General features: G+C 34.1%; 1 protein-coding gene across 1 annotated transcript in view; it reads left to right on the plus strand.

Moving 5' to 3' along the window:
* LOC106466596 (calcium/calmodulin-dependent 3',5'-cyclic nucleotide phosphodiesterase 1-like) overlaps nucleotides 1-15,063 on the plus strand; it is a 210,806-nt gene that overhangs the window by 162,347 nt on the left and 33,396 nt on the right. Inside the window, exons 2-5 of the mRNA XM_022395313.1 lie at nucleotides 2,716-2,790; nucleotides 6,574-6,730; nucleotides 8,451-8,564; nucleotides 10,998-11,096. Of these exons, the coding sequence (XP_022251021.1) occupies nucleotides 2,716-2,790; nucleotides 6,574-6,730; nucleotides 8,451-8,564; nucleotides 10,998-11,096 (445 nt within the window). The remainder of the gene's footprint in view (nucleotides 1-2,715; nucleotides 2,791-6,573; nucleotides 6,731-8,450; nucleotides 8,565-10,997; nucleotides 11,097-15,063) is intronic.

Genomic DNA, 15,063 nt, shown 5'->3' on the forward strand with positions numbered 1-15,063 from the left:
TTGTTCTTATATCTATGCTTAAGAACATGAACGAATGAAACGTTTATCACTCTAGTATGCGACACATTATTTCTGTCGTTGATTGTAGACACTAAGTAAAACAAAACATTGTCATTTTTGTTACCATTTCATATCTACAATTGTTCTTATATCTATGCTTAAGAACATGAACGAATGAAACGATTATCACTCTAGTATGCGACACATTATTTCTTTACTTTTTTTGGTAAACGTGTTTTGCAAAAACAAACATATGTTATTTTTGTGTCTATCTATTGCGCTGCTTATTACTGTTCAAACATTAACCCGTGCCTGTGATCGTGTTTTGAACCTCTAATACACACACACAGTGATAATTGAACTACAAGCCGTTGTCTTACACTGCGTCATATAAATGGGTAGGTTAAGTGTTGCAATAAGCGATTATATTCGGTCGGGCATAGATAGTCTAATTAGAAACCTTTAAAGATCTACATGAAAGGCTTCTCCTTCTGGACTTCTCTCGGACACCCACTTTGTATTATACACATATCCTTCAGTACGTATGTTCTAGCATGACGACATACAGTAGATTGAGCACGGGTTTTAGAGTTTCAACGCCGTTTCGGTTTAACAAGATCAAGTGAGTCGTGACTTGCACACGTTGTCTACCTATTTTAGTTATATTTTGTGTACGGTAGGATCTATAGCTTAAGTTGAGCTTATGGCAAAACTAACAGCGATAAGTGAACAAAAATATAAAGCAGCTTTTAACATCTGAGTTTCCAGATGAGTTTAAAAGCGTTTTTCAAAAGAAGTTACAGCACTAATACTGCTTAGTAAAGCATGAAAGCAAATGATCGGTAATTGTATCTAAGCTAAAAATAGGAAGGTTTTTGGAAGTCGGTGAGATATTATAAAACTCTAAGTGGTTACTTACAAACATAATATATTTGATATTGAACAGCTGATTCCGTTTTATTGGCAATAGTGAGTGCTACTGTTGGGTCTTTTATCGAAAAGAAAAAAAAAAGAGACGTTGGAATGAGAACCTTTTAGATCGTGAAAAGGGAGATATTTGAAAGCATTTAAGAGAAGACCTAACTGGCTATATTAGCTATGTAATATTAATCATAATTTCATGTTTCTGAAAGCAGCTTCATAAATAGATAGTTAGATGTAGTTAATTGAATATGAAAAATCATAAAGATATAAGAAATTGTATGAAAAATATTGTAGCGTGGTGTAACGGTCTAATGTAACTCGCTGCTACAACCATGGTTGAACCAAAAAAAACAAATTTATTATACTTTGACAACCACAGAAATCCAAAAGTTAGACTTTCAAACTATTGAAATACAATGTTGATAATTTACCAAAAAACACAGTAAAGAAATATGTGCCTGGCCAGGACTTGAAACTGACGTTAATGAACAATACAAAATATAAATCCAGCTTAATAAGTATTTCAATAAATTAATAAAGGAATAAGGAAAAAAGAACAAAAACATAATTCCAAAATAGCAATATTCCATATTTAAACTACAAAATCACTAACAATATTTGATTAATAATCAGCAATAATACTGTTCAGCTATGTCTCGTGTACTAACTTGTTACATCTCAATCTATGGTTTTTATTCACTTGTTAGATCACGAGATAACAAATTCATATGAGCGTAATTTGCATAATACTGTGCAAAATATCTGTACATAATTTACATACTCTTGTGCAACATCAATTATATCTACGGGAAACTGATATCAGTCTCATAACACATACATATTTACTCAAAATAAGCGTGTATATCTAGAAGGTGAGTTATCGTTTTAAATGTGACTAAACATTCATAGATAAACTAAACGATAAACAAAACTATTACCAAATAAAAACAGAATTCCCTATCTCACAGGAATCGCTGATCTTGTATAATTCATAAGGTTGGTTTAAGATTTTCACTTTCAAATTAAGAAACATATATTGTAATTGTATTACAATCGCTTTGGAGTTTACAAAATTGTAATAAAAAAGCTTCCCATTTCTCTCCATTACACTATATATTAAAGGTTTGTGTTGATCATCTAGGCTTTAAGGATTGTCTGCTTTTTTTGATAGAAGTAGCACATCCACCAACTATTTTAAACCTGTATAGCATCTCAATATCATTATCAGTTGATGAACTTCTAGAGGTTAAAGATGTTTCGGAAATATATTAATATGGTTCCTAACTAGACCTGACAAAGCGAACCGCTAGGTGTACATAATCAGCTTATTAGGATTCATTTGGATAAAATGGTTTTATCGTCATCGTAAACTATCCAGTAACTTTTCATGGCCTCTATAATTTAGGCTTGTTCTGAATACAATGGTGATAACGTTATTATTAAGTGTCCACCATACTTTGTTGTAAGTAACTGTCTTGTATACTGTGATCGACTCTAAGATGTAGGTTTAACCTGAATACAATGGTGTTAACGTGATTATTTAGTGTCCACCATCCTTTTTTATAACGTACTGTCCTGTATACTTTGATCGCCTCTAAAATGTAGGCTTAACCTGAATACAATGGTGTTATCATTATTATTAAGTGTCTAGCATGCTTTGTTATAAATTACTGTCCTGTATTTTTTATCGCTTCCAAGATTAATATTACACGTGATAAAAAGGGTTTGAATGTTACTATTTACTATCAATCTCACTCAAAAAATTTCTAAACACAAAAATGTATCTTACAGTGGCGAATCCACCTGAAGATCAAGAAGCTGATGAAGAAAACGTCGACAAGGAACAGGATCCAGTTTCAACGCAAAGTACGACGTTTGATAAACAAAAATCGTAGATTATATCAGGAAGCCTTTTTAGGTTGTGTTGAAAGTTGTGGTGATATAGCCTTTTCTACGCTGAATTTTAAAATATTTCTTATGTTAATATTTTGTTAAATCACAGATGTCGCTGACAAAATGTTTTGTTTTTTGTGGTTAAAAACATAACTTGTTTAAGGATATTTTTCAGAAAAATACTGAACCATTGTTTTTGACAGCTCTGAAGTTTAATGCTGGAAGTTTGTGGGGTTCTGTAAAATTTTGTTGTTTTACACAAATTAACAATTGGCTGTATAGACTTCTGTAAAAACAAAAGTAATAGGTGACGGAAGCTGGAAAAATCACTGTTTTTTGTTTCAGAATCATTGCGCAAAGCTTTAAAAAGAGGTATGAACACCTTTACACTCCCAGCTAGTGGTTGAAAGGATAAAGGAGTGACTAGGAATCTCATTATTTGAATAAAAGTAGCTTTGTTGCCCCACCCCCTCTGGTCAGCAGTTCTAAATAAGGCTGTGCCTGAACATTGTGGTCTTTGACCTGAAAATTAACCTGTATAGTACAAAGTTCCGTTCAGGTTGGGACTAATAACTACCAAACTGTAACCTAACTATAACTATAAATCAACTATAAGTAATAAAATAAATAAAGAATGAAACAAAAATAACTAAAAAAACAATAAAAAATAAACTAAAAATAATTAATATCAAAATAAAGGATAAACCAACAATTAAATGACAAACAAAATAAAAGGTAAATCAACAATAATCAATAGCAAAATAAAGGGTATGTCAAAAATAATTAATAATAACGTGAAGGGTAAATCAACAATAATTAATAATAAGATCAACAAAGTTCGGTTTTTATAGAAGCACAACCATTTTCTTTTCTCGGTTATTATTGGTTTACCCTTTATTTTGGATTCATATACTGTTATTGATATAAAAGGGGAAAATAAAAACTTCTGCTATTCATGCACCAAAGGGCACAAAACTGTTGCATCCAGTGTAGTTCTCTGAGCAGAGTAAGTATGCTGCATAATTAACAGAATAAATATTACATGTCTACCAGAGTAAGTATGCTACATGACTACCAGAGTAAGTATGCTGCACATCTACCAGAGTAAGTATTATATGTCTACCGGAGTAAGTTTGCTACATGACTACCAGAGTAAGTATGTAGCGTGACTACTAGAGTAAGTTTACTGCATAACTCCCAGAGTAAGCATGCTGCATGACTACCAGAGTAAGTATACTTCATGACTACCAGAGTAAGTATACTGCATGACTACTAGAGTAAGTATACAGCATGACTACCAGAGTAAGTATACAGCATGACTACCAGAGTAAGTATGTAGCATGACTACCAGGGTAAGTATGCACCATGACTACCAGAGTAAGTATAGAGCATGACTACCAGAGTAAGTATACTTCAAACTCCCAGAGTAAGCATGCTGCATAACTCCCAGAGTAAGCATGCTGCATAACTACCAGAGTAAGCTACATACTTACTCTGGTAGTTATTTAGCATACTTACTCCGGTAGTCATGAAGTATAATTACTTTGGTAGTCATGCAGTATACTTACTCTGGTAGGCATGCAGTATACTTACTCTGGTAGTTATGCAGCATGCATGACTACCAGAGTAAGTATACTGTATGAATATCAGAGTAAGTATGCAGCATGATTACCAGAATAAGTATGCACCATGACTACTAGAGTAAGTATACTTCAAACTCCCAGAGTAAGCATGCTGCATGACTACCAGAGTAAGTATACTGCATGCCTACCAGAGTAAGTATACTGCATGACTACCAGAGTAAGTATTGCATGACTACCAAGTAGTCTACTTGCATGACTACCAGAGTAAGTATGCTACATGACTACCAGAGTAAGTATGTAGCATGACTACCAGAGTAAGTATACTGTATGAATATTAGAGTAAGTATGCAGCATGATCACCAGAATAAGTATGCACCATGACTACTAGAGTAAGTATACTTTAAACTCCCAGAGTAAGCATACTGCATGCCTACCAGAGTAAGTATACTGCATGACTACCAGAGTAAGTATTGCATGACTACCAAAGTAATTATGCTGCATAACTACGTCGCGAATTAAACTAGACAAAGACCTAGATATACCTACATTTTGTTGAGGGTTTACTGTCTAGCTGAAGAAAAATATCCAAAAATGAGTGGTTTTACAGTGTACTTGCATTCTTCGACATTAACTAGCATTCATAAAGTTAAGAAAATAAGAAATGTTTACTAATACATGCAGAGTGAGCTAAACCAATCCACCTCTCCAATAAACGAAAACGAAACTACAAAAAGCACAACAAACCTTTCTTTATGATTTAGCTATACTCATTGAAAATGCTAAAACTATTATCAGTGGATGTGTTTGTCCTGTAAATACTGCAAAATTAAAAACTCACATAAAATAGAAAAAAAATTGATGTCGTTAAAATCCCACTACGTATGTTATTAACAACAACAGCCGATACAAAGTCACGTGCAACGGATGTATCAGAACTACATATTTGGCTGTAAGTATGTATTCTGATGTTATCTAAAATTGATCGCTTTTGGAAAACGTATGTAATAGCCCTTTCTGATGCAAAATATTCATACATGCAATTCATAATGATGTGTTCAGATCAGGGCTTTATAGATTTTCCAAGACGGAATATCCCTTGTACTTAATAGCACTGGAAAACAAAGTATATGAGTCAACTTGGAACACCGGGACCATCTAGAAAGAGACTTCAAAAAGTCAACTTCCAGATTTGGGAAGCTAAATGCGTCATCTTGTAACCGGTGAAATTTCACGAACACAAAGATGAGGCAGCAGCACACAACATAGTTGTGAAGGATTTCTGTCTTGAAACGAGGGTAACATGGAATGGGTTCACCAAGATAAAGCTTCCTGATAACTTCCATTCAACCATCGCATTCCTCAGGCAGCTGAAGAATGAAATCGGTGTTCCTGCTATTCCTTACGAAAATATACCAGCCAAATCGCCGGACACAGCGCACGTGGATTTTTGTGTGATCGAACCGTTGAAACAGTATCTAGGAAACTGTCATCCTCCTACATTAAATGAATTATGTGAAGCAGTTTATGTGTGGGACATGACAGCCTCACGACGGATCCTATTTCAATGAGTACCACACTGCAGGGATATTGTGAAGATAGAATACTACTGGACGTGGCGACGTGGACTGTAACGATGTAATAAGGCTCCAGAGTTGTTTTAATATAAATTACTTGACCTCTATGATAATGTAATAGCTGATATATTTTGTTTACATTCTAAATAATAAAACCAAGTTAAGACTTATATGGCTACAGCATTGGAGTATTTGTTTCAGAGAAGCAAAAGTATTTGTGTGTGTGAGTTTTAGCACAAAATTACATAATGAGCTGTATATGGACTTTAGTATTGAAAGTTAGTAAGCTTACTGCCGACCCACCGGGAGAGGAGCAAAAGTATTTGTGTGTGTGTGTTTTAGCACAAAATTACATAATGAGCTGTATATGGACTTTAGTATTGAAAGTTAGTAAGCTTACTGCCGACCCACCGGGAGAGGAGCAAAAGTAAAACAAGTAATATTTAATGATATGTGTGAATCAGGATAGGCAAAATACAGACCCCATTCCAAGAGTACATTGACAAATGCCACCCCAGTAATGTTTCAGACAAAGGCAAAAATAAGAATATTGTAAGTGTGGTCCATTTTGCATATTAATTTATATATTTATTCACTAGGTGGGACTGTTGTTGTTCGACGAATGCACCCGCGTGGAGGTGCATTAATGCGTGGAGTTGCTCAAGAGAAAGATGAGGCAATGGAGCGCACTGATTCCAAATTAGAAAGTTTAACTCGTGCAGAGACCACTGGAGCGTGCGACAAGGCTGCCTCTAGGTAATACAATTTTTAATTTAACTTTTTTATTAGCATCCGGTACTTTTTTATTCTTGTAATGGGTGTTTTTTTTGGGGGGGGGCTTTCAGCTAATTAACACCTTTTATTCTTAGATTACATTCTTCTTATTCATTATTTGCTGAATGCCCCAAATTTTGTACCCAGGTTTTTGGTTAAATTAGAATGCGATTTTACGTCTCACATTACATTCTGTATTAATTCTTCTGTGGAATTTTAAAACCACCCGAGAAATGATATCTCTATATCACACCCACACTCCCATATATATAACAATTAAAAAGCAAACGATAAACGTACCAGCAGTATCTACGCTCTCCAGTAGCCTAGCGGTATGTCTGCCGACTTATAACACTAAATAACCGAGTTTCGATACCGTGGTTGGCAGAGCGCAGATAGCCCATTGTGTAACATTATGCTTAACTACAAACAAATGAAGCAGTATCTACAAGAGGGTATAATTTCACTGCCACCACAAACCGGCGTTGAAAATAATTTATAAATTTAGAACCTACACGGTCACTTGCAGAGTAGCTCCAGAAGATATAACCTTGGGAGATTCTTTTGTTCAACAAAGTCACATTAGGCTATCTGCTGTGTGCACCAGGAAGAATTAAACCCCAAATTTTAGCGTTTTAAGTCCGTACACTTACCACTGTCCCATCGGGGGACTTGGGAGAATTAAGTTTGATAAAAACATCCAAAGGGTTTGGGTGACATCTAGTAATATAGACTACTGAATAATAATAATAATGGGGGATAAGGCTTAAACTGACAGCGTCACAAACCGACAAACAATTTACCATCCATGGCTGGTTATGAGTATGCAGAAAAATTCACATTTGTAATAGATAAACATCTATAAATTTGACTTCGAAAATAATACGCATATTTAAAGCGAGGCAAACAGAAAACTCAAACCTAACATAAATTACTAAGAAAACTCAAATCTAACACAAATTACTTAGAAAACTCAAACCTAACACAAATTACTCAGAAAACTCAAACCTAACACAAATTACTAAGAAAACTCAAACCTAACATAAATTACTAAGAAAACTCAAACCTAACATAAATTACTAAGAAAACTCAAACCTAACATAAATTACTCAGAAAACTCAAACCTAACGTAAATTACTCAGAAAACTCAAACCTAACAAAAATTAGTCAGAAAGCTCAAACCTAACACAAATTGCTCAGAAAACTCAAACCTAACACAAATTACTAAAAAAAACTCAAACCTAACACAAATTACTCAGAAAACTCAAACCTAACACAAATTACTAGAAAAAACTCAAACCTAACACAAATTACTCACAACTTCATCCTTTTAACTTACTGCACCTAGTCCCCTGGTGGGACAGCGGTACATTTATGGACATACAACGCAAAAATCTGGGGTTCGATTTCTCACAGTGGGTGAACACAGCAGATTTGGCTTTCCTCTGAAACATACAATCAACAATCAATCAGTACTTCGCCTAAGCATCTTGATATTATTGTTAATTAGTGTAAATGAACCCTAAATAGATTAATATGAGCGCTTTCGAATAGTTGACTATTCTTCTTCTTCTCCTTTATTCTTCTGGAAAAGAAGAATCAACTATTCGAAAGCGCTCGAGTTTTGGGTCCCGTTTGAAAACATTACAACTTTTATAAGTGATACTGTGTGAGCATCTGTGTGAATTTTGAATGTTTTCAGACTCCGAGAAATTGCACAACACCTTCAACATGGCGACGTGCCTATAAGTGTTTTACAGAAGACGTTACAGTACGCTGCTTGTGTGCTCGAAACTGTTTCGATGGGTGAAACCAGGTAAGTTACAAGTTATATTTAGATATTGGCAGCCGTCGGTTTGGATTTATTTTGTTGGAGGAATTTTTCAGTCTTTCAATTCATAGAAACGTTGCTAACGTTTTGATAAGATGTGCTTTCACAAAATGTTTTGTATCGTTCTCTGTTTTGTTCTTATTTTAATTTATCATAGTCAAATGCGCCCCCTTACGGCAGCTGTGATATTGCTCGAATTCTTTTATGACAATACTCGAAGTGTCATACTTTAAGAAGGAACAGCTAATTAGCAAATAATGTTTAAAACTAGCAAAGATATTATTTGTTACATATCCGCTACAACTTGCTCTCTTTTTGTACCTAAGTTAATAATTTTCTTACTTTTTAAAACAACTTTAACGATGATATGATTTAACTCCTGGATTTCCGTTCTTCCCTTTGATGTAAGAGTCAAAAAGTATAATACTCCTACACCAGAACAATCAATAGTGTATTACTGAAACACTCATCTGGCATTCATTTTCTTCCCCTTTTTGCCCCCCAGTGGCACTGCGGTATGTCTGCGGACTTACAACGCTAGAATCCTGGTTTCGATACCCGTGGTGGGCAGAGCACAGATAGCCCATTGTGTAGCTTTGTGCTTAATTACAAACCATCAAACTTCCTCTTTTTAATAACAAAATATATGGTATATAAACATTAAAAATATAACTTAGTAGTCTTTATAGAAAAGTGGTTTTTTGTTTTTATCTATTTAAAATGACAGCACCGAAAAACCTTCAATTTGCCTGATTATAAGAAATGTCAGAAACATTTTTGTTCTCTAAGTTGATATTTCAAAAATCAAATAAGTCGTGTTTTTTCCTTTGCCTAGTATATAGTTTTAGTTTTGTTTTGCCGATTCGACCGTCGGTTGAGTATGTTATATTAAAGCGGTGTTGCATAAGCAGATCAACAAGTGACGTAACAACTACAGCGAATATGAAGTCGCGGTGGGATGGTAAGTATCAAAACTACATTGTGACATTGCTCAAAATATCGTCGGAAGTGCGACGCCACCTAATATTGATCGCTTTTGGAAAGCGTATGTAACAGACGTGGCTGTCTTTGGTAATTAATGGCATTGGAAAACAAAGTAGTCCGCGGGTCCCAGGTAACAGTATGCAACATAATCAATAAGGATCTCCGTATGGAAAAGCAACGCAAGTCATGTGTCTACAAATTACTTCCTCGAGATATCTGTTCAGCCGTCGCATACCTCAAACAGCTGGAGAATGAAACGGTATACGTGCTATTTCATACAAAGACATTCCGGTCAAGTCACCGGACTCAATGTGTATGGATTTCTGTGCGATTAGACTGTTGAAACGGGCGCTGAGAAACCGTCGCCCTCATACATTAGTTTGATTATGGAATTATTGGACATAACAGCTCTACACCAGAGTCTTTTTCAGTGAAAACTACGCTGCATGGTTATTGTCAAGATGCACGATCTTCAGAAAGAGTATGACCGGACGTTGAAATATGGACTCTTATGATGTAGCGAGACTCCAAAATTGTTTTAATATAACGGTCTCAACATCTATAGGATATCTATAACACACATCGCAAGTTTATACGTGCGTCATTTCTAACAAATGCGAAAGTTGAAAATGTAGGCGATCTAAATTAGGGTTTCAGTATTATTATTTATTATTATTTCACGGGTTCGAATACGCGTTCCACCAAACATGCTCGCCCTTTCAGTCGTGGCAGCGTTATAATGATACACTCAATCCCACTATTCGTTGTTAAAAGAGTAGCCCAAGAGTTGGCGGTGGGTAGTGATGACTAACTGTCTTCCCTCTAGTCTTTCACTGCTAAATTAGGGATGGATAGCGCAGATAGCCCTCGTGTAGCTTCGCGCGAAATTCAAAACAAACCAAACCAATCGCACATTAAGCTGAACGTTTTTAATTGCTAAGTCATCGATTGTGTTCGTTGTGCGAACTTAAACATTTAGCAACCCTATGGTTGACTTGGTGTTTATCAAATGAAATGTAGTTATATTTTCTTTAGCAAAGTGTAAATACTTTAAAATTGCTCTTAATTAGCAGTAAATCTAACAATATTATATTGTAACGATATATATATATTACATAATTATTAGGAAGTTAAACCTTAAACTATTTTTATTCACTTTGTAGAAATGATTTTGTTACTTGTTTGAGAATAAATCCTTGAACTGTTTAAAAAGTGATAAATGTATATATATATATATTTAAATACGTTTTATATTAATTAATACGTCATAAATGTTAGACATTATTACAGGGAGTGTTCGATTACTGTAACAATCAGCATATGGTTTACTGTAATGTCTTCAACTCGTACCATAATGATTCTCATGGGTATAATTATGCATATATAACATTCATTTTCGACTCGGTGGTTCCCAAGCCTTTGTGTCGTTGCTAGGAAACAGACCACAGGAACTCCAGCAAATTGCAGTCCAATTCTTACTTCATCCAAGAAGAGGTCCTCTCTTCAGTCAACCACCACCAGGGATTCAACCAGGTTAACCTCATTATTTAAATAACTGGTGCTTGTCAGCTCTGTTCAAGTAACAAAAAATATCTTGACCCGGCAATTCTTATCGTATTATTGGGAATACAGTTACACAGGACTGATTGCCTTGCTGTTAATAAGCGTAATAATTCTTGTCCTCTCACGTTTCAAAATCAAAACTGATTTTGTTCTATAAGAATTATTCGTTATCATGAATTAAAGATGGTCATCAGACCAGATGTGTGATAAATAAAGTTCCTGGAACTAACTCTGATACTCTTTCAAAAAGCTATCGTTTTTACTAGTCTTATGGAAACAGAGATAGACTGTGACGTTGTTTCAAAAGACATTACCAAAAGTGATTTCTCACCAAGCTTAGAGAAGCAAACACTGACCCCGCCAGTGCTTCAAAAATATTTTCAAACAATGTTTGTTTCAATTTCGGTGAGCTCTTTTTTCTTTTCCAACAATAAATTTGCTAATTTTCATGTATAACTATTGAGTTGTCTATTCAAAATTGAGGTAACTCCAGATTATTTTCACTTAGAATGTTTAGCCAGCGCCATTCGGCTGCGTTTCACTAAAATCCCCTTTTAATGTGTCAAACAATACTAATTCCTAAATTTAGTATTTGACCAAAAAGCTAGTTCACCGAAGTATTGAAACCGTAAAAAATAATAATAAAGGTTACACTTGATAAATCACGGTGTCCCATAATGTTGATCACTTGAGCTACCCCTCCCTTCAATCCATGCAGGTTAACCAAAGAAACATGAAATAGAATGAAGAAATAAAGAAACTTTAAGATAACTTTATTTTTGAAACTAATAAATCACCGCTGCTTTTGTAAAAATATATTTAGGGTGTTCTGAAAAGTACGCTATCTCCCACTTATACTACAAACACATCACTTGTTATTTCCTGATTATGCATTTGCTTCTAAACTCCAGTGTTGTTAGTAATTTCTTGATTTTCCTCATTTACCATTCATTAAAACTTCATTTGAACTTATATATGATAATTGTTAGAATGATGCTACTTGTAAAAATAGGACAATCTGTGTATTCCTTAAGTTAAAACCGGAAACAAACGCCTGAGGTGAAATTCACTTAGGATTTAAAAAATGAGCACTGCTTCCTCATTAGAGAATAGGAGTTTCCTTTCATTCACCAATTAACCAAAGATAATTGGATATGAAAAGGAAAAAAAATACACTTGATTTTGTGACATCTGTCTTTTAGAATAAAACGTAATGAACTTTGATCGAAACTGTAGCATCATTTGATAAAATAATAGACAGAGCTGACATGCACTGAACTTTTTAATTGTCTCTAAACCACTTGAACTAAATGTGTTGTGTCAATCCTGTCTAATTTACCTTCTAAAATATTTCTAAAACAAGTTTAAGTAAAAAAACTAATCGGTTCCTAATCTTGCTCAGAATGATTGATATTTGATTTCGAACCTAATAAGGTTTCGAAACACACCAACTTGCAGTCTATAAATAGTAAATATTAAACTTGATGTCAGTAAACCTTTCAGAATCGGAACCTTCAAGCAGGTAATAGGAGGATGCGTGAAGCTTCCCAGTTATTAAACGTTTTCCTCTTCTGTAAGAACCTTTTCCGTGTAAAAAAGTCGAAAATACGCTGTTTTATTATATCAGTAATGTTCTGATCGTAAGATATGTTATATTTAATTAGTTTATTGGTTACGGAGTATTTTATTAATTATTTACCAAGACTCGATGAAAAGGTTTATTAAACGTTCGTGAAAATAGGTAAAGTACTAATGTTTCAAAATTATCCTTTTTACTCTCTAGAAATAGGTAAAATTTCTTTGTTATTACATATTTCTAAGGTACATGTTTAGCTATTGGTATTTTTCTTTGAAAATATTCGTTTTTAAGTATTTTGACTTTACGGAAGTGTCGCCGCGGTTTATTGATATACAGTGTAAATCAATGAAGCCTTTTTTTTAATATTATGCAAATAGCTTTCAGCCTCTAAAAACGTGTAATGGATAAAATAGAATGATCTTAGAAATAATGTCGATATTGTAGGATTCTTCTTTCTTAAGAAACACATAACATTTGGTAGTCAATAGGACTTGAAATTAAGCAACATTTCAACTATCAATTCAGCATTCGAGTGTACTTTATCCATCCAAACAGAAACTTCTTTTAAAATCCTGCGTAATAAAGAAACTGGTACTTTTCTAAAGTAAAATATATACTTTTCTCCCAACGTTTCTTTACGTAACCAGTGCCATCATCGGCTCTAACTAAATCTTATGTCCAATCTGAGTTAAGACAGTTTCGCTGTATGAAAATTACGTTTACTTTTTCCGTTTTTATAATATTATGCAAGACGACACGGAGTCAAGTTATAGGTATATCGATTATTTTGAACTGACTTAACGATGGTCTGTTTTATTAAGTAATAATTCTCGTTTTTTATTTAGTTCACACCATATGTTGTTATATAAAAACTGAGATTTATGAGAGTGGTGCTTCCATTGTTCTTTTTTTCACTTCTTTAATATCTTACTGTCCAGCAAGGATTCTGAGGTGAAGCAATAAACTATCCATTAGTACGCCAATTCCTGTGGATTATTTTCGTTGTCTTCAGTTCTGGTGTTTTACATATGTTGTTTAGTTGCCTAAGGAAAATGAATTCATAAATAGATTGGGCTTTTTTAAAATCAGATTAGCGAACAGTCTAATGTTAACAAGAAGAGACTTGTGGCCAACGATTTCATTAAACTTTGTATTCGATAAACAATTCTTAAACGTCCACTGATTATTTTACAATTGCATTGTGATGTAGCAGAGGTCTGCTAATCCACCCCAGGATTAGTCACGTGAGAAAATCCCCCTGGTGGCCCGGCGGTAAGCCTGAGGTCTCCTAACACTAAAAATTGGTTTTGATACTTTTAGTGAGCAGAACACGTATTGCCCATTATGTAGCTCTGCACTTAACAACAAACAAATAATCACGTAAGAAAAAATACTGTGGTTTATATTTCTCCATATATTAATCTGAGGATGAGTGACCACGGAAAATATCTAGTTTTAGCAGGTTTAGGCCTTGAATCATTTTTTTTTCTCTTCTGGAAACTTCTCAAAGAAAACATGTTATTCTGTCCGCTGAACACACACACACACACATATATATATATAACATATTGATTCGACGAGTAATCAGTTCTACAATTACACTTAGAAAAGCAAATATTATTGGTGGTAAAAAAGAACACATAAAACACGAGCAATTAATACCAAGTCTGAATTGTTTCGTTTAGTCCGTCAGGAAATACGAACTTTTTACTGTTCTTCTTCCTCTTATCAGTTTTTATACAACTAAAACTTGAAGTAATAAGATACCATATATTTGTATTTATATCTAACACATTGGTCAAAACTCACCTTCACTCGTTATAATAGCATGATTAGTAACTGTATATCAAAGTGCTCAGAATGTTTCATAATACTGTACTCGCATCTCTTGTTAACTGTACGAGGCATACATTATTTGTACTTAACATATTCGTAATTGCTACGTTTTTTGAAATACGTTTCGGCCACTTCTTTTTTCTTTTTTTTCAGTTTGTCAAACATCTGGAGGATGTTTCTGTCGATTCTATGTTATTTAATTTAGACTTCGCAATCTTTTTTCTCTTTTTGTTTAATTTTTTGATAATTTCTTCCCAGAAAGTGGCTCAAGAAAAAGCATTTATTGATATTTTATAGCAAAGAAAAAAATAACAACATCTTGGAAAATGGAGTTCATCAAGGCTGGTACTTTTTTTTTTCGTCAATGATTTATTTATTTGAGATCAACCGTACAAGAAAAGAACAAAAAAAAAGATCGCCTTATATCCTATGCAGCAGCAATATAGTATATATTTCATGTAATTGTAGAAAACAGAAAAGTACATTGCAGAAGAAGAATACTGTATGGTTGATGGCAGATAC

The sequence above is a fragment of the Limulus polyphemus genome, unplaced genomic scaffold, assembly GCF_000517525.1.
Source record: "Limulus polyphemus unplaced genomic scaffold, Limulus_polyphemus-2.1.2 Scaffold75, whole genome shotgun sequence".
Taxonomy (NCBI): Eukaryota; Metazoa; Arthropoda; class Merostomata; order Xiphosura; family Limulidae; genus Limulus; species Limulus polyphemus.